At 39.5% G+C, this 25,795-nt stretch overlaps 3 protein-coding genes across 3 annotated transcripts; 2 read left to right on the top strand and 1 right to left on the bottom strand.

Annotated features, from left to right (window-relative positions):
* Positions 1-6,868: 6,868 nt before the first annotated feature.
* LOC140944263 (uncharacterized) lies at positions 6,869-8,684 on the bottom strand. Its single transcript, XM_073393394.1, has one exon. It carries the CDS (start codon positions 8,157-8,159, stop codon positions 6,870-6,872), a length of 1,290 nt encoding a protein of 429 aa, XP_073249495.1. The 5' UTR covers positions 8,160-8,684; the 3' UTR covers position 6,869.
* A 1,466-nt stretch (positions 8,685-10,150) lies between these two features.
* LOC140944314 (uncharacterized) lies at positions 10,151-11,670 on the top strand. The gene has a single exon (XM_073393472.1). It carries the CDS (start codon positions 10,632-10,634, stop codon positions 11,397-11,399), a length of 768 nt encoding a protein of 255 aa, XP_073249573.1. The 5' UTR covers positions 10,151-10,631; the 3' UTR covers positions 11,400-11,670.
* A 5,705-nt stretch (positions 11,671-17,375) lies between these two features.
* Positions 17,376-19,308, top strand: LOC140943734 (uncharacterized). The gene has a single exon (XM_073392846.1). It carries the CDS (start codon positions 17,596-17,598, stop codon positions 18,790-18,792), a length of 1,197 nt encoding a protein of 398 aa, XP_073248947.1. The 5' UTR covers positions 17,376-17,595; the 3' UTR covers positions 18,793-19,308.
* The last annotated feature ends 6,487 nt before the right edge of the window (positions 19,309-25,795 follow it).

The following is a 25,795-nucleotide window of genomic DNA, read 5'->3' as shown; positions in this document are numbered from 1 at the left end:
TTTTCCCCCATGAAAATAAACGAAACGAAACGACAAGAAAAAGAAACGACAAAGTCTGTTGAAGAAAGTATCGATACGAAAAAGTTGGTTCAAAGACGACAATGTTTAAGCGAGTTTGCTTCAGTAGATCTGGGAACGGCAGTATCTACGTCTCCGCATAGAGAACGTCGCAAATCCCTCCCATCCCTTGGACTTGTTGCAGTGGATATTCAATACAGCATCCCCCCCTCTAAGAAGAATTCCAGATCGTATGGTTTCCCCTCGACCTTGGCGAGTGATACAGCGGAGAGCAAGTTATACAGAATTAATGAAATTTTAAAGAAAGAAGCGAATTCCGTTCACTCTAAAGGGACATTAACTAATTCGTTTGGATCTCGTCATGTCGGCGGTAGCTAAAATTTGTTACCGACAAGGCGGTTTTCAGTCGGAGCAAAAAGCAATAAATCTCCAAACACCAATTTTGCCTTTAGCACGAAGCAAAGAAGAGCGTCTTGCTCGACGTGTAACGAAAACAGCTGTACAAAGTGGCGTGTATTGATCCATCAAAGGTCTCTCAATATCGACGACGACTGTGAAAGTAACCTTTACAATCCTTTGCGCCACCGAAATTTAAAAAATCCACGAACCAGTCTGCCCACTATCAATTCAAATTTCACTGGACAGAACCGAGGAACCACTATCTTACCCACTGGCCGAAGAAGTTTACTCGTGGCTTACAAACGAGACGAACTTTAAAATTAATGAACAAATGGTGCGTCTTCATTCACTCAGAGCGTGCATTACGTTTTTGTGTTTAATCTACCTCGCATAACTCTCTCCATTCACTGGTGAAAAATTGGCCGTGGTAATCAGTTTATATAAATTGGTTTAGAAGATAATTTACGTTTTGTATCGGCGGCTATCGATTCTGCATAACATAGCTGCAGGGGATCCCACAGATTCTTCTTCAGCTAAGGAGGCTGCACGATGATGTGGGCGGGGGTGATTCGAATTAAAAGTGTTTTCGTTCACATCCGATGTTCGAGTTCACTGAACGTATGCTTAATCGGAGAAACCTAAAGCGAAGTTGTCTTTGTTTTTGTTTTTTTTTTAAGGAGGCCGGAACTGTTGCTAAATGTTCCTAAACAAGACCAGGAGGAACTAAATTCAAAGAATGCAATCCAAAAATAAAGTCAAAATAACATATCCCAAAGGGACTCAACAAAAAGAATTCTGACCTCTGTTGTGACAACTCTTATTTGGGTGACCTCGTTTCTTAGTAATTAGCCCTCTCTAGGAACAAAGCAAAACTATTATAGGATCCAAAGGAAACAGGCACAAAACGTCACTAACTCACTTGATTTTGCATTTTGACTAGGATTCTAAGCACGTTTTAGTTTTGAGGCCTCGCATTTGACGCTAAGGTGAAGAGCTTAGTGTACTAGATTGGAAAATTGTTTGAAAAGTCCCTTCATGGATAGTTTCTCCAAAATGGCGTCCGTTCCACCCGAGTGTATTTGTAACAATGCATCGATCAGCAATTCTGCATCACATGGCTCTGCAGCAAGCACTGAATTCCAGACAGTGAGGGATAGTTTCTCCGCTATGAAGTTACAACAAACAAATCTACGAGAAAGTGAAACGTCTAAGGGCGTCGTAGATAATGAAGACTTAGAGAAACGTGGTAGAAATTCGAGCGATCTCACACCTGGGGATGTGGTAAGGGAATTTAGCCAGTATTCGCAACGAGTAAGACGGAATTCATTTCCCTCTTTAGAACTTGTTGCCGTGGACATTCAATACAGCGTTCCCACTAAGACGAATTCCGCACCGCGCAGACACTCAAGGGGCCACATTCAGGATGCTGTGGGAAGTGGATTACACTGTATCAATGAAATTCCCGAGAGAAGCGGTTGGAGGGCGCCGAATTCTACGCGGGTTTCGGGTAGCTCAAACTTGGTCCAGCAAAGAAGATTTTCAACGGGAGCACAACGAAATATGACACATCAAAACGCTCCTTCTAAACTGTTTGCCAAGCACCGAAGTGCATCCTTAACATCGACCCGTGAAAAGCAATCTTCTTGGCGGGTAAAGCTTCATCACTGGTCCATAGATCTTGATGAGGACGATGATAATTCACGGCTGCAGGGTGGTCAAACCCGCCGGCGTACCAGCCTGCCGAACATTTCCAATTTTACCCACCAAACTGCAAATGGACCATATAATGTACTCCCTAAAATTGATCGAAAAAATTCCCTTGTCGGAGCATTGCAAGAAAAAAATGTAACACATCACAAAAGTAAACGCTCAGTAGATGTTAAGGGATAATTTAGATCAGTTTGAGACCAATCTAGACTGAAGAAGTATCTACCCAGTTTTAAACTGAGGTCTTTCTGACCTTTCTGAAAGATCTTTCTACCAGCAGAAAAGTACGTTTTAACCGGTTGTTAACTGGAACTTTCGCTCATTTTGAGTTGTATACAGCTATTTCGAGAAAGGTTGTCGGAAAAAGAGCACGCTACAATCCCGAAAGGTATTGTGGATGGTTTTGCATTCACTCATAGACAAGTTCTTCAAGGAAATTTGAAAGAATAGCAGGAGAGCCCATGGACGTATGTTTGCGAGTGCTAGAGTAGTTTCGACAGCTACAGTGTCGGGAACAATGTACTGATCATATTCCACTGATTACCTTTCTGGATTGTCGCGTGCACATTTTTTCCGACAACCTTTCTCGAAAGCTGTAGAATACGACCTGTCCTGGACGACCTGTTTCGAGCGAATAGTTTAAACGTTATAAAATGAGAAAAAATCCTTGCATTCAAACGGTCAAAAGGACTTGGAGAACCCTTCCAATTAATTATTACATGTAATAAACAATTTTCAAAACTCAAAGCAAAACAGTTTGAAAAACAAACATGATTATTTCGTTTGAATCGCTCATTATTTACTTCGAGATTGGGTTACGAAACAGAAAGGTTGTTACGAATTCCCAAGAGAAGATTCCACTCTACACCTATAATGACCCTTTTACTGATTGGTCTTGATCCTTCACCTCCCAAGTAAAATCGTGCCTAAAAGAACTTCTTTTATCCCATTTTGCTAGAAACCATAAGGCGGGTCAAGAAAAATGGCTGTAAAAACAACACCGGGGGTCAAATTGATAAAACTTTATTAATTTACAAGACATAGTGTAGCTATTGTTTAAGACTTTAAAACAATGGTTTCACTTGTAAATTACGCTTGTAAAAGTTTTCTTTAATTGACCACTGGAAATAAAGCATATGATAATGACTATATCACTGTTCCGGACGGTGTACAAATCATTGGCACGTTCATGAGTCTCACGCCACGTTTTTGGAGGCTTTGCACTAATCTTCTTCATTACGCGCGTTTAACTTGCTGCCTCTGTAATGCCTCGCGCACACGTATTCATCGTACGCATCCACACGAAGCTGATTTAGACTATTTTGCCTGTCCACACGATATTGCTAAAACGATGCAAATACATTAAAGTTCCTTGCAGAGCATGTGCGCCGTATGATGTATGACAACATCGTATTCGAAAACTTCAATTTCTGTACGTCCACACGAAAAAGACAATCCAGGTTTTTTAAGTCTCCACTCTGGGGACCGTCTTCGGAAACTTGCGTTTTTGGTGCCCGAAAACGCCCTTTACGTGTGGACATGTGTAATTAATCTAGTCTGAGTCTGGGAAAAGAGGCCCAGCTAGCATGTGACTGAATTTTGGACGGAAAAGTCCCTCTGGGCTCAAATCCTACAGGCATTTTACATCTGGTCAACAGCTTCTGATTTCCTGTTGCCGAAATAAAGAACTGGGCAACTCGTCTTTATTGCGTGGTAGTTTGTATTTCACGCACGGTTCGGTTTTCTGCCATTCTTGTAGGGTGGATTTCTTGCGAGACTTCATCAAGCTTTTAAGGTCAGGAAGTATGTATTTTTAAGTCCTCAAAATACTTAAAATTGTTTTGGAAGAACGAGTAAACTAGTTTTTGCGTCACGAAAAAGAAAGAGAAATTTTATCACTTAAATTTAGCAATTATTTATTCACTCAATTGTATAAATGTACTTAATGTTCTATGTTACATGACAAAATACCTGCGGGTACAGTATATGTTTTCTAGTGAAGGTTCATTACGAAACCATATCACGTACGCGGACATTTTCGTGCCCTTCTTTAACCGCATCTTTTATTTTCAAATAAAAGCACTGGTGCACTTTTATTGTCTGAAAGGAATAAGTAATTCATATTGTTGGTTTTCAAAGTACAGTTGTTTAAAACAATGCGCAAGGTTTAATTAAAGACAATAAATTCAGCCCACATTTGCAAGCTCTTAAACAAAAGCTCTAAATTAAAACAAACCAGTCAGACAGTGGTTTTCGCGAACTCTGATTGGCTGTCACCTTGTAATGTGTTTCTGTATTTTTTCCTCTTCTGTAGTTTAAGGTTAAATGTAGATCCAACCTCTTTTAAGAGCCCATGTTCGGGGAAGCAACAAGTAACCGCTTTATATGTTGACTGGCAATTTCGGCGTCCGCCAGGGCTTTGATAACTAGCCGCTTAATCAAGGGGCGCTGCGTTATAAAGGGTCGCGTGTGTTTAAACCATGATAAAACAATCCAGATTTGATTTCGAGACAAGTAGTGGTTTGCTGAGCATCGTTTCGTTTATCGTACACTATGATGGATCGGCAAATTCGTCTCTCTGCACTGATGATATTAAAGTCAGGTTATCCGACAAATACCTAATCAATGTCAAACAATACCTCATTTAAGTCACCACAGAAACAGTGTAACAGAATAACAGACACCTCAATTAATTACCATCAGCCTGTGGTGATCAGAAATTTAAAATTCAAAAACACTGGGAAAAAGAGCTAATTAAGAGGAGTTGAGAGCCACTTTAAATTTTACAAAATTAATTGGCCCTCTTAAAGCTGCCTCATCCATCCTTGAACGATAACTCAAGCATGTGAGCATTCGACACATCGTATTCGTTCTTCTACGCATGCATCATCCGACAACTTAAAGAGCTGGGGGCTGTCTAGTTCATTTTGTTAATCGTGCCCATTACGCCTCTGACGCCTCCTCTTTCATGACAAAATCATGGCTTCGTGTAACGGCAAACAAAGATGTCTCCCAAGCATAAATATAACAAATGTTACAAACAAAAAAAATGAGCTTTAAAAAACTGTTAGGCTAAGAAGTTTTCAAAAATCACAGTTGCACTATTGTCTGTCCATCCGCGCCTCCGTGCTGTGTTATTTATACCTTTTTTCGTGTTCTGTGTAGTTATTTTAAAGTTTCGGGTGACAATTCCCACTGTTTGAAGTTTTGTAAATTTCATAACACAGCTCCTTTGAGTGCGAAAAGAATAGATTTTCAGAAGAGACTCGACTGACTTGAAAACCCAGAAGAACTCGAACTCCTCCTCGACAGACTATTTGCCAAGTGACTCCTTTCGTCGTCGTCGTTGTCGATGCTTATACTTCTGTTGTGTAATTTGACCCTCCAGTTCGAATCACGGTAGGTACTCGCACTGCTGGCACGGCGTTGTATGGTAGTCAACCCACGAGATGAACGTTCTGGGTTCTCCGGTAAGACTTCTCGTATGCTATCTCTTTTGCCGGGCTGGTACAACTGGTAGGTGGCGTTGATCGCTCTCGATGCAGGATCACTCGCACGTCTTCCCAGGGGCAGTTTAGGAAGTTCTGAGATTGACGAATAGAGTGACATTGCACGTCTTCTTGGGCCGTTTAGCGTTGTCGATAGGCTGCTTATGTCACCCGAATGCCTTCTTCGTAATTGTAGATGCAAAGGAGCATTTTGACGACTACGAGCACTGCTTACTATATTCGTGCAAACTAAACGTTTATGTTTTTCGTGGCCTTCTGGGGTCGCACTGTCAAAATTTTGGTCTCCATTTGTGCCCTCGGATTCGAACCCTAGCTTGGAGAGGCGACAGCGTAGAATTTCGTGTCTTTTCTCAAAGGCGTTGGCAAGATCTTTCAATTTTGAACGTCCGTCTGCCATTTTTTAAATATCAGTACCAACAAAGAGACTCAGTCCTAGTTGAAACGCCTGCCCAGTTCAAATTGCGTCAGAGTTAAACAACGAGTTACTCGTTCCACATCTGTGGTTTTCAAAGGAAAAATATATTGTTTTGTTTAAAACTATGGTATTGATCTTAAAGCTTGGCGAATCATGATGACAAAAGGGGGAGGCCATTGGCTGCTTATTTCGCCTTTGCTGCATCAGGGATTTGTTAGCTTAACCTTGCGCAAGGAATAACTATGCCTGTTTGACAGCGCCTTTCTTTTAATTATGGCCGGCAAAAAGGTTTACGCAGTCCTTTCTTTCATTTGCGCAGTGGGATGGTCTTATGCGCTTTTGTTCTGCGTGATTCGCGTAGTGCCTGATAGCAATTAACGACTGTGTGATACCATTGGTATACTCATGACAAGAATCTTATCATGTAAGTTCATCCAAGACAGTCTTGGCTTTTTCGGATTCGAGATACTGGATTCCGGATTCCTGATCGTTGGAACTTGGAGTCCTAATCCCAATCGTTAGTGGGATTCCGGATTCCTTGAGCTGAATTCCGGATTCCAAAGCCTAGGATTCCGGATTCCACAAGCAAAACTTTCCCGAATTCCGGATTCCGGGAAATTTTTTGAGCTGCTTTGATTACATTCATTAAAGGACCATAAAACGAAAAGCAAAATAAAAAAAAGAGGCTTAAGAGTTGCGGTAGCTGTGAGCACAATTTTAATTGGTCAAAATAGCTTAACTGTTAAGTACAAGCTTGTGCATGGAGAATCCTATAAAATAACTTATAATTTCTAAAGTTAGTGATTTGAAAACAGTTCCAGTCAATCCAGATCAAAGCTATGTCCTGGTGTCAAAGTGTCCTGATCTGCGCCTTCACCTTTTTCGTTAAAACTTTCCATGCAAGCCGGCTCCAAACCTCCAGTAGTCCATGAATTCAGGCGAAGAGAAAGCGTGTCCGAACACCGGCGCAAAGGAAGCCATCTGGAGTCCGTTCTGGACATGTTGGATGCTGGTCGACTGGCACACAAATCCGCATGACTTTCACATCTATCATCTTCATCATCAGCGACTTCCTCCCCCTGATTTTCTTCTTCCAGTTTCCTGAGTAAGTTTCTGAAAGCGCAATAAGCTTTTGATAATCCCGAGATTGTATTACTACTGTTGATTTTTCTCTCTTGTACGGTTTCAACGTGAGAGGTCCAGTCATTGCCCTCCAGGTGTAGCCTTACGTTGTGTTTGTTGGCTTGACATTCAAGTTTAATGCTTGCCCTGGATTTGAGTGTTGGTCTGGTAGATGCAGTTAGACTTGGAGTAGTCGAAGCAGCTTTCTCCTCGGCAGGATGTAACTTTGTTGTGGATCCATTCACTTGAAAACTCACCGATTTTTTCTTCATTGGTTGAGATCGCCCATTTGTCTGCTTTTTTAAAGCCCACATTCCAGCTTGAACTCGCTGTGTTGTGGGTATTCTAACATCATCACACCTACTAAACTGAACCAACGTCTTCTTCTCCTTGTTAACTTGGCTTTTCCTTCTCCTCGCTTTGTCTTGTGTTTTGTCATCGGGAGCCTGACCATTGTTCTCGCACTGAAAAGCGTCTTCGTCGAATCCATCGTCCACATCATCCTCACTGTCAACAGTTCGAAAAGCCCGTCGTCTGCAACACTCGCATCGCTTCAGCACATTGACATTAATTGAACGCAATTCCTTCAACGTTTTATGGGCACTGAATTGTTTATCGCAGTCATTGTTGCAATTAGTACCTTCTGTAAGACTTACACGCGAACGCAATGCAGGTAAAGATACAGCCGAATTTGCATCTCCCCTAATTTGTCGGTTCTTTTCCATGAGAGTCTTTTTGGAATGAAAAATCCCCGCAAGTTCTTTATAAAGTTGATTTTTCTCTGTGTATGAATCCTTTAAATATGTACAGCGTTCTCTCTCCACCTGTTGCTTTATCAGAGCAATCCGTCTACCAGTCTGTCGGAAAATTCGAAAAACGTCCTCATTCATCGACGTTGACCTCTTCAGGTTCGCATTTTTCTGGATTTGAAGAAAGGCGACAGAACTCTGTAGAGCGGTGTTCGTATTTGCAGAGCCGTCGAACGCCATGATGTGGAACTAAATTGTAGTCTGCGTAAAGTTATTGTACTTGTTTAGTTCTTGATTACTTTGTGTGTATTTGGACGGTATCTTTGTCGTTGTACTAATTTCACACCCTTCTCTTAACAGCTCTTAACCGCGATCTGTTTCACCAGTTTGGTTCCAAGCGCCTATGCAATTTGTTAACTTTGACTTTAACTTACTTTTGTTTGGGGCCCGACAAGCCCGTCTCGTTTCTAAGAATCTAGCTGAAGAATTGTTCAAGTTTCAAGATGTACTCGTTCTCCCATGTTTCAGAGAGTATCCAGTGCAACAAGAAATGTACTGTTGTTCTCTTTTCGATGTAGAAGGACCCATATGTACGTTTTAGTCACACGTTTATCGTTAATTGATGAGTTTACAGTAAGCTAACTTTTGTCAAATGACTCTACTCGAGATATTCCCAAGGGGGCTTCATTACGATAAAAACTGGCTCAAATAAGCTTAATGATAAGAGTCCTGTTAGCACTAAGCGCACGTTTCTTTTGTGCTTCAAAGCTCTTTTTTTGATCCAGATGTCCGGTAGTCATGGCAGCAGATTGGTTATTACTGTGAGCGAATACATGGGATTTAACATTGTACACACAATGTTCAATTACGAAATAATCATTCGAAGAAACAAAAACTAAGCCTATGGTACTTCTTGAAAGTCCAGCCAAAAAAAAATAAAATTAAAAAAAGAAAGAAGCTCGCCGCGGTAGAACTTTGAATTTGCAGCTAATATTTTCCTTGCAACTCCCAGGTCCTTTCTTGTGCGTTTTTTCCTTCATTTTAAACTGGTATATATCCACTGGATGTAATAGTTAAGAGCGAGGCCAGTCTTTCTTGGCCACTTAGAAACAGAGATTATCTCGGTCCGGCTTATTTTTAGCTGGTCCGTTCTTTACTTTCATTTCTCATCGTCTCCTTATTTTATCTCAAATTATCCTGTTTTCCTTTAATAAATTATTAACCTGAACATCCTTTTACCTTGACATTTCCGCATTTCTTTATATTTGTAAATTGTACAATTCTAACCTGTAATAAAGTTCCAAATTTGAAAATGTCAATGAAATCAGTTCGAATATCACATTTTGCTAGTTAAGACTGTGTTCCGAAGCCATCTTTTTCAATTGAAATATTATAATAATTCACATTTCTACAAATATTAAGTAAGCGTCATTAATTTGTCTCGTTGGCACTATTTAAAACGTATCCTCACTCTGGAAAACATAAGAATACAAGTCAGTTCCAACTAATTTTTCATTTATATGGCCTACGATTAGCACTGCTCTTTGGTCAGGCAATGCACTAGTGGACGTTACTAGGTAACGAAACGCTCAAACATTTACTTTTCTTTATAAACACATTTAAAATTTTATTCTGGAGATCGTTTCCTCAGGTTTTGAAATAGTTATGAGAACACAAGTAATTATATGTTACTTTTCTAGTTTCTACTAACAGGTTATTCTTAAGTTAAAAGTCTGCCCTGTCCAATTTCCGTGCAAATGGTATTGATCCAGAGAGCAATGAAACAGAAAAAATCTCTCAGAAACTCTAATTCTGGGATGAGAATATTACGTAAATATATTTATCGACTATTTGGTCGCTTTACACGATTTCTGTTTCAGTTTTAACAAAACAATGTGGACTCCCCGTGGCCGGAAAAAAATAGTGGTGTTTGTTAATTGCCAGCTGCTTTTGCCGTCGAATCAGTCTATACTTCAAATGATCACTTTTCCTATTTCAATTCCACTTCGAAAAACAACAGTCGTTTAAGCCTACATAAACAACCCGACCATTCTTTTTTTAATTTACACCGAAGAAGACAATACCAGTTTTTGTCAATTATCCCTCAAACCGAAAGCAATGTTTACTTTTAATGAAAAGAAAACTGCCGGAAGGTAAGCGATGGTAAATACACACAGCATTATAGAAAACCTCACATAAGCAACACCTTAGTATACATGCTGTTGCGGCTAAATCAAAACTTTGTGCAAGCAATACCAGAACAAAGGACTTGCTTTTGCCAGTTGTTGATTAAGAGCTTAAGAAGACTGGTAAATTACTTTCAGTTCCCGTACAAAGGGAAAAGCAAAAAAACAATTAAAGTCTGCAGACAATAAAAGCCTGGTAAATGAAACAAGCAAACAGAAGGTTATGAATATTTGCACAAACAAGTACGACATTTGCTAAACGTACATCAATTGCTGCAAGCCGCAAGCAACTTCATCGACTCACTCAGTAAGTGTTGACGCACTGATTGTGAAGTACGGAGATGCATCAGCGTTGTTTACTCTAAGTTAACGGCCGTCGTAAAGAAATATAGAGACAAAGACTTCAACTTTTCGTAAAGGATTTTACTTCTTAACGCAACATCCTTATTAAGTTCACAACTTAGTTCTCAAATGCGCCCAAGCTGCAGTGAAGAATTTGTTAGACCTACAAACCCCATTAACCTGTATGATGCCGTCAGGAGACTACAGCAATAAAGAGAGGCAATCTGTTTATGAAAAGGCATTGGTAGTATGTCACGAAGGAGAGAAGGAATTATCACTATTACAGGAAGATCTAGATCGCTCAAAACTGCAGACATACATCTCTTATAAGCTCGAAGAACGAGAACTACGTAATGAGTTGTTTAGAATCAAGCGCGAGCAGAGAAGTTTGGCAAAAGAGGCGAAACAAAGACAGAGAGATAACAAAAGCATTGACGACATAGCTAAGGAAATGAAAGCCATAAATCCTGGCAACCGTGGTGCAACTGCTGTTATGCTGGAGAAAAAGTTTTCTTTACCACAGATTAACTGCACGCAGAAAAACGTCCCGAAAATTTTGCAACGGAAATTGTCACACGAGTCTGAATATTTCACGTGGACGTTTGGCCTTCCAAAAGTTGAAAACGCCGTTAAAGCTTTAAATCCTGAGGGCGGACAGAAGAAAAAAGGAAAATCTGCAGAGAATGGTAAAGGCTTAGAGGACAGCCATGGCGCCGATGATGGCGATTTAGTAAGAGCACGGGCAAATACAATTCATAAAGTCGTCTACAATGTCCCTGTTGCTGAACCCAAGAAAGAAAAAGCAATTAGCCAAAACTTTGCATCAGTAAAAACAAAACTTCCCAGAATAAATGTAACAGCCTCTAAACAAGCAGGGAACGAGACAGGAAACATCATAGTCGATAAATTAAGTAAAAAGCGATCTAGTCGCTTAGAATTACCTAAAATATAGAGTGCAAACTTTACTTAATGGATTAACTTGTGAAATCAGTGGCTGTAAGAGTGAAAACTACTGTATATAACAGAGTGAAATCATGTACACATGTTTATAATTATATTTTGTCCATGCATTGTAAATTCTGTGGAGGCCCATTTCAGTCATTATGCTAAAAAATTAAAAACAACTACTTAATTAGACATTTAATAGAGCTACAGAGGTTTTATGACTTCTGGTGTCTAAAGAGTCGACGAAAGATATCACTATTACCACACCCTTATTTAATTCCAACTCGATTTTCGACGGACATAAAAAGTTCTAAGTCATGAGGAGTAAATCAGTCGGGTCGTCGCGAAAGGAAAACTGAGGGTTAGATTGGGAAGATGTCGATGAACGGAATGTCATGTAGAACAATGGTTACATAACATGAGCCAGACTGGCTCGATTGTCGCGATTTCTACACCTTCATTAAAAGCAATAAAAAGCAACTTTGTAAGCACATGGCAACTGAGCCAGCCCGGTTTATAGCAGGGTTCCCGGAATTTTTCAATTTAACTAGCCCAGTGAACCGTGCCAGCAACAGAACAGCTGGCAATCTCGTTCCCAGGAGCTGTGATCGTTTTGGTCAGCGACGGGGATCAAGAATTCTTTGCGCATGACAAAATGGACCCCTGGGAACGAGGTTGAACAGCTGGTAACATACTGCACATGCGCACTGCTTCTGATTTCTCTGTAAACATGGCGGATTTGATCCGGTCCACTTCATGTAATGCCGGAATAAGTGTCACCTCAGCAAAATTAGACAGTCCAAACAACTGAGCAAGCTCGACTCATATGCATAATACATTAAGTAAATGTAGCTCGGACTTTAGACATGGGATACCATGTTTGAGTTTACTCAGAAACGCTTACTTTTCACCACAACAGGAAATCTCCGCGTCGCAGGGATATCAAGTCATCTCTCTTCTTAGTATAATCCTTTGTTCTATACAGGTTCTTGTTTCAAAATAAGTTGAAAGCATTGCAACCACAAGATTGTTATCATAGAAAAACGGTCCATAAACAGTGATGAAGATCATACTTGTTAAAATTATATCATGATGTAATGAAATAAGGGGCGTGTAGAGTAATTGCAGTAGATTACTGGTTCTATACAGAATGCTTTTAATACGTAATAAAACGTTCATGTACAGGTGCATATATTGTAGATATCAAAACACTCTTTAGAACAATTGTAAACGTTTGTCTTTGACAGTTCATCCACAAGACCCTCAAAAGTGCTCAAGGTAAACAACCATTATTTCCTGTGGCCTTGAATCTTTCCGAGTTAACAAGTTTTCGTTTTGCCTTCGGTTAAAAAAAACAAAACAAGACAAACAATGAATGAGCCACTATCATGAGCCTGCACTCTTTTATTGAAGGGCCTACCCTGATTTAGTTAACTTACAGCTACAACGTCTTTGCAACACTGTGCATTAGTTTAAAGCAAACTTCTACCCTCGAATATTTATTTATCTCACTTGCTTACAGCTTGAAAACTTCTGCTGAAGCACCCGGTTCCTGAGGGCTTAAATAATTTAGATGCACTAATCGATCTCGCGGCCTTGTTGTTTCGGCTTTGAATTTTAAACTTAAAGCTTTCATCACCGAATGTGCCAAACTTAATCTCTTCTTCCTCGCTTTCACTGGACCCCGTTACATTCACTTGACAAGTTGTAGACGATTTACATCTGTTCGACAATTTTGCCTTCTTTTCTGGCTGCTGTGTTGCTGGAGTTGCTGCACGCGATGGTACTTCGATGCTATTAACGCAAAGTATTTCTGACTTATGCAAGTTTTGGCCTCCTCTTCCTGGCGATCTCACAGACATTTCTGCTAAAGGCCACGACAGAGATGAACGGATTCGTAGTTTGTTAACTGGCGCGGAACTACGTTTTCCTATTGTGGATCTTGGCTTATTAACCTTCTTAACAAGATGAGGGTTTTCTTGAAGCCAGGACGTTTCAGGCACTAACTCGTTCGTTTCTTCGACTGCATTTATGTCTGAACCCGATTCGGGCATCAAAAGCCGTGAGTTCACACTGAGTTCCGCTTCGTCCATTGACGTTGTTCTGAATCTGGAATCCACTACCTTACGTTCCATGCTCTCAGATTGTCGGTTGTTCTTCAACACTCGCTTAAAAGCCAAATATCCCATTGTCACGGACGACATTGAGTCAGAAACGTGAGGCTCTTCGGTGGCACTGCGAAGTTTGGCGATGTGTTCTCGCCGGCTCGTGGCGGAGTAAGCTCCACTCGGCTCCCTGGTTATTGAAGGAGACCAGCTGCTCGATCTTGCACGCATGGGCGCTGATGTATCTAACTTTGCTTGATAAAGTGATCTGTGCGTTAAAAGAGTTGTTCCCTCCACAAATGTCTGCCTTCTCTGTACTCTCGAGAAAGCAGAAGTGTTTTGATTTTCCGCCCTATTTAACAGTCGTGGCTGTTTCACAAAGGCATTCGATCCCTCATAAGCACGACTATTACAAACGCTGTTCCTTTCATTTTGTGCCGTGTCAAGTTTTGCCGTGGGTTGATTATTCACCGTATTGAACTGATTCTTCTTAAGCACGTAGAGTGGCTCATACACACGACGAATCAATTTTAGCTCGTTCCATATTCTTATCTTTTCTTGATAGTTTGATTTCATACTTTTGTGTTTTTCTTGATCAATCTTGTCTTTGATCTCCTCCAGGCGCACTTGAGTTGCCCGGACAATTCGTATGGAATCTGTACTTTTGTTTAAATTTTTCTTGTGCATTTCTCTTTTCTCGCCTTGCTACCTTCTACCACCATCAGCATTCATTCACTGTAGAACCATTGGCTCGAGAGATTTGTTTTTGCTTGCAATTAGCAAGTGATGCTTTTTTCCACTAAGTTGGTCTCTTTATCATGCTTTTTAACAGAACTTAAGCACATAACAGCCCTCGTCGAAATCCGCTTCACCACTCGCGCCGGTTGAATTCCAACCTTCAATGATAAATCTCTTCACCAAACGTTACAGTGCGCAATATCATTATTTGTACAACTAATTGATTACACGAAATGAAATCGTTGTCCACACACAAAGCTAATTAGGTTTTAAAACATTGCATCTAGGGAATATGATAAGTGGTGGAAGGCAATTAGAAAAAGCATTTTAGGATGGAGTTTACTATTGCCTATTTCTGACACAAACTGCGATTATGCTTAAGCCCAGTGCAGCAAGGCTGTCTACTATGTCAGCATCGTTTAGTCCAAGGAAACTTTTGAACTTCGTGAAAAACATGCACATACAGATCACAATGGAGCAAATCCAATTTGTATGTGGGTGCTTTGCATGTAAGAAAAAAAAGGTAATTTTATGTTAATTGTGTAACATCGATTTGTGATGGTATTGTTCTTAGTTGTATTGCGAGTTTTAACTGCTACTTTCAAAGGATAGTTTTTTTTTTTGCTCCATTGGTAGGACAAGTTTGTCAAGAGGCCAATCATTTTCTGACATTTCTTTATAAAATTTAGCCTGAGAAAACTGCCGACATTTCGTAACGTCACCATTGGTTTCCCCGCGAAATGACGTCTGAGAAACGAGCGTAGAAATTCCACACTGATGACGTATCACTATCTAGAACTGGGAAGTGCATCTGATTGGATGAAACAATTTTTAACCAATCAGAACTGAACATTGTATGTCCAAAAGTCACCATAACATATTTGACAATAATTAGTCTGCAAATATTATTGCAGGGTCAAAATAATAGAAAAGGTTTTACTATTGATGTTTTTTGCGTTGAAAATGTTGGAAACAGTTTTTATAGCTACTGGATACCCTCGGACTGAAGTGAGTCCAAGTGGCCTTGAATATGCTTCTGATAGTGCTATTTTGGCTTAAATTGTGCTCAAAAGGCTCCAAGAGAGACTGAATCAGACTTAAGCTTGAAGGGCTGAATTGGCACTTTAGGGCTGACACAGATCTTTTTAATTTACAGTGCACTATTGTACACTTTGTGAATGTCTACTCTTCCTGCCTTCCTGTTGCGTACACTCACCAATGACTGAGCTGAAATCTGATTTTGCAAAACACTTAAAAAACAAATGCTGTGAAAGGAATGCTGAAAAGCTCGAAGAGGTTTTGTTCAAATGGTGACATTATGGGATTCCATCCACAGAAACAAAAGTTAGAACGACATACAAAACAAATAGTACCATGTTAGAGGACACCGCTAAGAAGGTTCATTTGACTGATGACATCAAGGGATCTAAGGACTAAAAAGTTAAAAATTCATGACGGAATCTTGAAATTCATTACTTGGGTATGTGCTTCCAATGATAAGGGTCATAAAAATACCCGTCGAATGTAGGAGGACGGCAAAACGGTTGTGTGACAAACGTGACAGGGCTATTACTTGCATGTTTTGGTCTTTTACAAAAAGATCTGTTTAAAGGAAGATGACGTTTGAGGCAAAATTTTCAAAAAAAAATTATTGTCACGCTTATCACACAAGGTTTGCTGTCTTCTTTTCTCTCCCGTCCTGTTGCGCAAGTTCACTATCAACGTATTAAGTTGTGCCACACTTCGAAGTAATAGGTTTAAGTTCATCAGGAGCATATTCTCTAATTGTTCTCCATGTATTCGTTAATATTTTCATATCTTGGCTTGTAGAAAGAGAATGGCCTCAAACTTTAAATATTTTTCAATAAATTAAGAAAATCGCTAAGAACATACCCACCCAGATTGAGCTCTTAAGAAAACGGGGCTTAAAAATAAACGGGGTAAATCCAACAGACTTTGAGTCTCCAAAAGATCGAGACCGAGACGCTGTTATGCTCTACAACGGATCATGCTAAATTCATCCACAATACTCTTGGCGCAGCAGCTTCCCACTAAGTAGATTATTCTAAAACGAAAATTTAGAACTTCTCGATAATTCAGTTTACATAACCAAATCTTGTTTTTCCTTCGGGCTGTTGAACTGATCGCTGGACTTGAAAAACAGGGATTGGCGAGTTTCGAGCGTCGAGACCGTCCTGCTCCAATACACTGATTTTGAAGGAAGAGTTCAAGACTCGCCGTTTAGTACTTAAGTCTGATAGAATCTCTCATGGTTTGATTATCTAATTTGTGGTTCAAATGAACAAGAATACTAGGCAATAAAAAGAAGTGCATGATAAGCACGCTTTAAAGAAACAAAATATGCATTATATGATCTTGCAGGGTCTATAGTGAAAGAGAGGATTTTACGTTCTAAAATTACACTTGTTTTTATTTGTTCTTATGCATTTACTTAGACTCTTAAAAAGTGTTAATACTACTGATCGTAAGAATGAGTTCAGAACATATATTTTAGGCTTAAATACTCAACAAAAAGAAAACGTTCTTGAAAAGTCTAAAACACAAAGCTATCCTTATAGAGCGTATCAGTTCCGGCATCAGTCTTCTCAGCTACAAAAGAGTTGTTAGAATACGACAGAAGAAAGGTTTATTTTCCACCTTTTCTTTCTGGGTTTTCAAAACATCCATTTCCGCAATGAAAATCAATGTTTCTCTGTTTAAAGAGGTGATAGCCCTTGAGTCGGCAGAATGAATAATAAACAATTCAGTGAGCAGGTTTGGTATAGTATAGTGTACTGTACATAGAGTTTTAATTCTCTGCGTGGCAAACTAGTCAATGAATACTTTTTGTCGTTATGAGGGAAAATAGGCTGACTGATTCCTGGCTTTGGTAAACTCAACACTAAATTAGGCCAAGTGTTTTCATTAAAAGCGAAAAAATAGAAAGAAAAATAATAATAAAAAAAATTAGTTGCACAGACCAGACTTCGAAGCCATAATGGCGCCTCTCCCACGTGATCTTACACGATTCACTTGAAAAAATGTCTCGAATAAGGGCAGGACGTTTAAAACGGCGGTCTCTGTTGGTTGAATTTGTTTGTAACCTTAGCTAAATTATTCGATTTGGACAGGTAGGAGAAGGAGTTGTAGCAACGAATTTTGAACTCCATCCGATTAAAAGATTTATTTTTAGACAGAAACAAATATTCAAAATCGAAAACCCAGGCAGCTGAGCTATAAGAAAAACAGTTCTTCATTTCAGAGATATTCCGGCCAAAATTAAAATTGGATTTGCAAATCGTTCCGTGTACTGCAAAGGATACCATCTTGTAAACTCGCATACAATTATTGATTGCAATCATGCAAGGAACAAAATCGGAAAACCTCCACAGGCGAAACCAGAACAAAGAAACAGAAGCTCTTGGCCTGCGAAATGCCAGGGCCAGGCAATCACGCCTTGAAGAAATTGGTGGCAAGCTGGATCGAGCCAAACATAAGAGTATGCGAACCAGCAATAGTCAGAAAGCGAGGATTCTGAGCGAACTTTCATCGATTCATCGTGTGTTTGAACCAATCTACTTGATAAAGGACGATCAGGAAAGATTGGCAAAAAGTGAATCTGCGGAGGAAAATGGTGCGATGCATACAACACGAAAAGTTGAGTCTGATGCTACCAATGCATTTGCAAAACAACCAAGGCTGTTAAGGAGGGCTCAAACACAAAGCATCACATCATCACAAACGAATCAACCAAACGCGGAGGAGGATTCGCAGTGTCCTGGAGAAAAAATCATCATACTGCCCGACACAAAATGCCTTGTTAATGATGGAAAAATTGGCACTCTACGTCAAAGGTCAAACAGTTGGTCTCCGCATTCACCATGCAGTGCACCCGAAAGTAGTTGCTGTGCATTTCAGAGCAAACGAGAGTACATCGCTAAACTTCGCACCGCCGTCGTAGAGCCTCGAGTGTCCAACTCGATGTCGTCACTGACGCTGGGATATATGGCCTTCAAGAGAAATCTAAAGAACAAACGACGACCTGAGAGGATGGCGCGAGCGTCCGGATCCGTGGAAAGCAGGTTTAGATCGATTTCCTTAGACGAAACAGAACTAACTGTTATACCTGAATTTGCAGAAGAAAGCGATGCCGGTGAAAAAGAAACAGTGCTCACGCCAAAAAGCTCTATCTCCCTCAAGAGAGGCGCGAAGCAAAAAATCGGTTTTAATCGGCATCTTTCGGTTCCCAATGGCCAAAATCAGCACTTTGTTTCTACATTTTTATGGCCGTCCATGAAATCATCTCGTGTTCCTCGAGAATTTATTCGTGTTAAAAACACAGATTTAAGAAAAGAAGACATTAATGGAAATTTTAAGGGTGCCGAAGAAGGAGAAACCGATACAGCGGACGAGTTTTTAAGGCAGAAAGTACGATTTTCTCAAAATAGAAGGATCTCGTTAAGAAGGGCGTCTAAACTGATTAAGCCGTTAGGAACAGGGTGTTTTAGTAACAGTTTCCAAGCTGTAAGTCAACTAAAAAGTGGTAAACCGTCATGATCAGATTTTTGACATATCGTTTATCGTTTCGGATCGTTCTGTCGTTTCAGCTTGCGTTAAGACATTTTAGTGAAACCCGCAAAAACTAGCCTATCCGCTGCATTCAGACAAGTGACTCGAGATTAATGTTGACTTTAGCTAGACGAGACAAATAATAAACAACAACTTGACAATTACAATCATAGTTTCGTTTGATTCAGACGTTAGACTACACTAAGACTAAATTTGAATTGTACAAAAAGTTCACGTATAAAACTCATTTCTTTTATAAACAGACATGTACAAGGAGAGTTTATCGCTGGCTGTACTCATGGGACGTTTTAATTGTTCTTTCAATTTTGGTTTAGAGAGCAATCTTCCCTTAGATATTCCGAAATTATAGCAATTTGGGGTACGATTATTCCTTGGTCAAATTAAGTAATTGCCTAGTGTTAATTATTATCATTTTGAAGAAGTTTTTGGCTGTGATTTAGCTCGCATCAAACAAGATAAATGTTAGCAAAATAAATGGTATACCTTAAATCAATAAAATTAAAATATGATGAAAGACATGAATTATTTCATTCAGAGGAAATTACGAACAGTGGAATCATACCCAGATTGGCTTCAATAAAAAATTTCTGTGAAGAAATAACTGCTGCGTCAAACCACAGAGAAGGAGGGATACAAATCGAAAACACGGCATTATCAAAAGGCAGCCTAGTTGTCGTTCATTTTTTTGCTAAAACGGGAGAGAAATCTGAAAGCTCAGCTCTAAAAACAGCAAACGTCCCTTCGAAGCGCACCGTTTTCTTGCAAGCGCGAATGTTCTAACACTTGTACTTTCTTCGACGGTTAGACTTTCTAGTCTTCTCGGATAAGGACGATAAACCGTAAGTCCTATCTCACAACCCTTGCACACATAGATTCTCTGGGACGTTAAAGATCCCACACACACAGTGATCGTAAAGAATAAAGGACAAAGTCCCCGGTGTCATGGTCTATCGCTAATGGGGAGAGGGAATGTTACGGGCCCGCAGTAATTGGCGCCACGCGCTGTCGCGATGACCCTGACAAGAACTGGCCAACCTAAGCTTTAAAAGAAATCGTCTAGGCAACCACTTCATCTATACTTGAAGGCAAGATCAGAGAAAACTTTATGTTGGGAATTATCATAATACTGCCGGCTCGAGACAAAAGGAATCAGTTAGTCTAAGGTTCTACTATAATTTGGCACCAGTCGTGTAAACAGTCTCAACGAAAAAAAAAATCCTCTATATCACTAAACTGTATTTTCAGTGAATACATGATTAAGAATAAAAACCCAGTCGACGGCTGAGAACATCAGACAATTTTTCTTCTTAACCCTTTTAACCTTTCTTTTTAAAATCAATTTTAAGCCAGGTGAGTCTATTTGTGATCGAACTCTTTCCTCGAAAAACTACAAAATACAAGGAGCCAAAAGAACCTTGGGGAAAAAAAACTGTAAAAACAACGAAACGACGGCTCGTTAGAACTCACGAGTAAGTAATACTAAGATCCAGATCCAACGAGTGTCCTGTAGCCCAGTAGTAGAGCATCTAGACTATAGTAACAAGAAGATCACATAGTTCTTCTCCTATTAGGGGTTGTCGGGGTTTTTCTTCCGAGCCGGCAGTGTTGCTCACTGAATAAACATCTTTCTTAAGAGCTGTCATTTTAAACACAGTTTTGAAAACGTTAATTTACACAACTCAAGAAATCAGTGTTGTCCGCAGTCCGTTGGAACGAAGTTCTTTGTCAGGTCAGAATTTTACCTGCGATAGAGAATGCAATACTGTTCATAAGATCAGCTTCTTGATATGATTTAGGACGTTTAGCGCTTTAATTGAATCACAGCTATAAATATAAACTGCGCGCGCAGGGGCAAGATCGAAGGGAAGCTTGCAAATGGCCTGATAAATGCGTTTCATGATAACACCTTTTTTACTTTAAAATACATTATTAAATAAAAATTCTTATTATTGCGGACAACTTAGATTTCGTTTGTACTTGTTGTTTGCTCAAATAAAACTTGACCTTGCTATTATGAATCGTACTGGTAAGTGGAAAATGAAACGATACCGGCCTCTAAAACCCTTAGGAATGACATAATTTTGTCATAATTTTTTTTTGTCACTCCGTCTAAAAACGAAACTTTGCGTTTCATGAAATTCAAATTTGCGTGTCAAAAAAGACTTCCTTAGCAAACATGGGGGCGAAGGATCGATCTGTGTACTTTGGTGCGCTAAATGCATTAGATGAAATGTCAAAATGTTTGTTTTCTCGGGGGGTAATTTTGACAATAAATTTCCACTTGGTTAGATGCGTGAATAAGTATTTGTCACCCAATTATTAGTTTCGGCGGTGTTAAACCCCCACAGTGATTGATCTCTTGCGTTTAACGGCCGACGGCTTTCTACGTAACAAAAGTTTTACGATTCTTTTAACAAAACAAGTATTTTATCAGCTTACGGGATAAATCGGCGAACTCCAAACACAAAGTGAAACGCCGGGTCATGGAACAGGTCATGCGTTTAGGATGTTGGCTGTCATGATTTTGAATAGCTGCAATTCGCCGAATTCTTTGTGGGATTCGATTTCTCTACTCTCCTGTATCCATCGCAGCATTCATTGGGCTTAGTGGTCGCAAAGCGTCCATCACATTACCTGAAACTCATCGAGGAATTTAAGCCATATTTGAAGATAAAAATCGCCTTTATTGCCATAAAAAGCGTCAAACACTAATGTTAAAAACAACAAAAACTAAGACTGGTGTTGATTTCAATGTATACTTCAAACAAATCGGAGACAACTTACGTATTTTGCTGGTGATGGCTTGTTGTTTTGAAAGTCGAAGGTAAGACATCGTCATGACCCACCAAACAACTGCAGTGACGAAAGAAGATGTAACCCAAGTTAAACACCAGCGCAAGGAAACGGAGTCCAACATGAAACCTCAACAAAAAGTGGATAAAACTTTCGAGGAACTAGTCGAGGAATCAATTCGTCTCCCGGAATTAAACGCTTCTAGTTGCCTTCCCATGACAATGACTGAAATACTTCGCAGCTCTAAAAAGGAAAAGGACGTTACCACGAAGCTGCCTAAAATACATAGTGGGAAAGTTCAGTTAGTCACTATGGGCGACGGATTCTCAAGTGAGAGAAAAAGAAGACGCGGGAAAAAAATCAAGGCACACCGTCGCCCCGAGACACCGTCGCCTCGTGCCGCTCCAGAGATTAACTCTAAAAGCGTTCGCGTGGCTCGTTCAAAGCAGACTGCTAATTTAGCCACAGAGGAAACGAATACGGTTAAAACACATTGGAAGAAAAAGCTTCATAAACGACAAAGTAAAAGACATTTAACCGAGGAGGGCGACCCTTTGAATGTATCAATAACAATTTCAGGGTACCAACATTACAAAGAATACAGAACATAAAGCAGAGATCTTGTGAAAAATAAACAACTTTGACTCGACTTCTGAAACATGGTCGAGAGGTGACGGCGGATTAGTGTAGTTTAGCAAACTCGGCACTGCCGATTTCGTAGAAGGGTGCTTTTTCCCACTGCTGCAAAAACCTGACAATGCGAAGTGGAGGTAATAATATTCTAAATTAGTAAAAAGACAAGGTACCATAATAACGATAGAAACAAGATGCAAAAACGACCGATTGTCACTTTAAAGCTGAGTTGGTTAGAGACCTTAAGCTGAGCCGTTCGGCGTCTGAGTCCTCAGTAATCGATTGACAACATTAACTGAAGACTGTAACTATGCTACAAGGTGCGATCTAAACAACATCCAGTCAAGTTTCACATGGTTCGATGGACATATTTTGTTATATATACAAGGATTGCATATATGTAATCAAAAATTGACCTTAAGTAAAGTTATCCGAAATTGCTTGGGGTTTTGGCTTAAAAGGTACTGACCACTGTACCTGCATGGCGTTCGTATACTTTTAAGATTTCAGTTCACTCTCAGAGCTCTTTGAGGAAAGAAACACCCCACACACACCCAACAACTCCAAAGCACATGACAAGACTTAAGTTACACGTCACGTTAGGCTTTGAATAATCGTTCACAAAGTCAAAAGCATATATTAAGACCTATCTTGTACATCTCATGCGGGTTGAACTGCGCGCTCACTAATGAAAGTTTTCAGTTAAATGCTCGTACCGTCGCTCAGACACTACAAAATGAGAGTTTTAGACAGAAGGAATGTAAAATAATTAGGCACGTGAAAGCGAACCAAAAAGTACTCAAATGAGTGCGGTCAAAGACGTAATAAAGTCTAAAATTGCGTCACTGCTTACATTTTTATCGTAATAAACTAGTAGCTGGGTTTAACGCACTTCGCTTTATTATTTTGAGAATATTAAAGTAACGTTTGAGATGAAGTTTAAACTTTAATGTCAGTTCCCAATCATTCGCTAACAACAATTTAAGTGCTCTAAATTTCACAGCGTGCTCCGATAACAAACAAATATTTGTTCCGCAGAAGGCTTGGTAGCATCACGCAATCGGAAAACAGGCTTAATTAACGTTAAAATGAAAATTACCTAATAATTTTGTTAACGCTGTTCATTGGACGAAACTGAACGAATTGAGCGCGGCAAGCTTTCCTCAAAAGGCGAAATAAAGACAATAACCTGATCTGTACTTTACAAAGTTTACATATCTACCAAACTATTATTAATACTAATATGACAGAGAAATAAGACTTTGGTATTCCGGTTATTCGATTTACAGAAAAACCTTTAGGTAATACTATTTGGCCAAATTACAAGATAAAACTTATGTCATACTAACGCACAACTTTGGATATACAGTTCTTTGTAAAGGAACCTAAATGTCAAATGGCCCCAGGTAACACAGCGAAGAACAGTAAAAAACAACAACAACAACAAATTTTTTTTTGAAATTCAACATTACAACTAATGACATAGTTTTCCCACCCGCAAATAGCCTAGGGACTATTCGAGGCGGGGGAGGAAAGACTTACATGTACTGAACGGTGATACAAGGTTCTAGTAGATGGACTAAACAACAATAAAGACACCGGGGACAATAAATAGGGTAAACTAACACAAAACAAAGTAAGTAAATAACACTTACGAAGAGAGACTAAAATGATGTGCATATATAACAACTCTTTTTAAGTAGCAATTGACTCAGGCATAATATGCAACAGGTAGAACAAAAGATGACACATATAAACCTACGAAAACTAATAAAACATTTGATTTATGAAAGAAAAAAGGAGAACTTTAAGGAGCACATTCACGCACACGTTCGTCCATCTTGGTCAGCTCACGTGACTCCTTTCAGTCAATACTTAGAAAAAATGAGGCCGCGAATTGAGCTCTAACAACATCATTATCGGCCATTATGAGTTCCGCAAAAACTCTCACTTTCAAAACAAAGCTAAGTGCAAAACCATTCTTGTGAAAACGAGTTTTATTTGCATCAGAATACGAATTCGTTTTCAAAGCAAAGGGCTTCGCATTTAGCCTCGCTTTAAAACAGAGGCTTGGGACAGCACGCGGAAATGGTCTACTTATCGTTATTCATTTGCGTTATTTAAATACAGTAAAAACCCACGAGTAAGAACCTAAGAATTAAGAACCTGTTAGGATAAAATTTGCAATTTAGACCCCCCTCTATATAAGAACCTCTTTAGCCTAAAATTTGGGGAAAGGTCCGTATTTTCAAAAATCATTTAAAAATATTTACTAATTGCAATTGCAAAAGGCAAGTTAGTACATATATAAATATTGTTTGATTGAGGTCATTGAGAAAATGTTTATAATATTGTGTTTTACAGCTCAATCACGTGTATAAAGTTGTTTTGACTCAAGAAATTAAAATTCATGTGAGAACAGATCTCTATTATGGTCATATTAAAATATAAGCAATCGTTAGGTATGCAAATTTAAGGGTGCTGATCACTAAAATCTTCTTAGCAACGACATAATTTTTTTGCAAGAAATTAAGAACCTATTAAGAACCTAGAAAGCCTAAATTTATGCAAGAGAGAAAAAAATCTCTCTTGATTTATGTTAACCACCATTTATGTAAGAACCTGTTTAGGCTAACCCTGGAAAATGTAGGTTTTTACTCGTGGGTTTTTACCGTATGTACTTCGTTGGTAAACGGGTAATTGGCACAAGAAGAGAATTAATAATCGGTTTAGGACCTTTCGTAGCCAGTGGTAAATTTCTTAACAATGTTTGCATGAAAGAATGCAGTCGATAAATGCAGGTTGTTGCCACAGCTATGGTTCTGAATACTTGCTAAAAAAATTAGGGCATTGGAGGCTTGCGGATGGAAGATTTTCAGAACATTCCCCTACTTCATGAGAAGAGTGTGGGTTTATTTAGAGGATGTATAACAAGAGCTCCAGATTGTATTGAATATGCAGAATCAGGAGCTCATCTTCATTGTGTAACCAAGTCTCTATATAATGTCTTGCATGCATGGTAACTCTATTTCAGATAGATTCACCATTCGCACCGAAAAATCTGCAGTCAGTCAGAGCAGAGTAGGCGGCTCTTTACATGGAGGGAGGAAGATCCTTCGACCAGGAAGATCCTAGAAGGCGGATCATCCTAGCGCCATAATGTTTTCTGTATTCGGTTTACATACAAAGGGTTGTACTTGTCCCTAGCGCTAGGATCTTCTTACCTGCGAGATAGGAAGATCCTAGTATTAGGAAGATCCTAGCACCATGTTAACTGCTTTCACTAGGAACATACCTAGAATTAGGGACAAACCACGCAAAAATGGGGGCGGGTCGTACTATTAACCACATGGACCAAAATATCTGCGTGTAAACCAAGCGCATACTTGTTCCGCCTTCTAAGATATTCCTTCCTCCATCTAAACAGCCCCTAGGATTTCCAGCAATAGCGACGGACGAAATCACAGAAGCTTCAAGCGAAAAAGGCTTAACTGCTTAACCCTTTCAGCCCCGATATCCACATACAAATTCTCCAAACTGACCT

This window comes from Porites lutea, chromosome 7 (assembly GCF_958299795.1).
Source record: "Porites lutea chromosome 7, jaPorLute2.1, whole genome shotgun sequence".
NCBI classification, from domain to species: domain Eukaryota; kingdom Metazoa; phylum Cnidaria; class Anthozoa; order Scleractinia; family Poritidae; genus Porites; species Porites lutea.
Note: the sequence above shows the minus strand (reverse complement) of the source record. Positions and strands in the feature narration are given on the sequence as shown.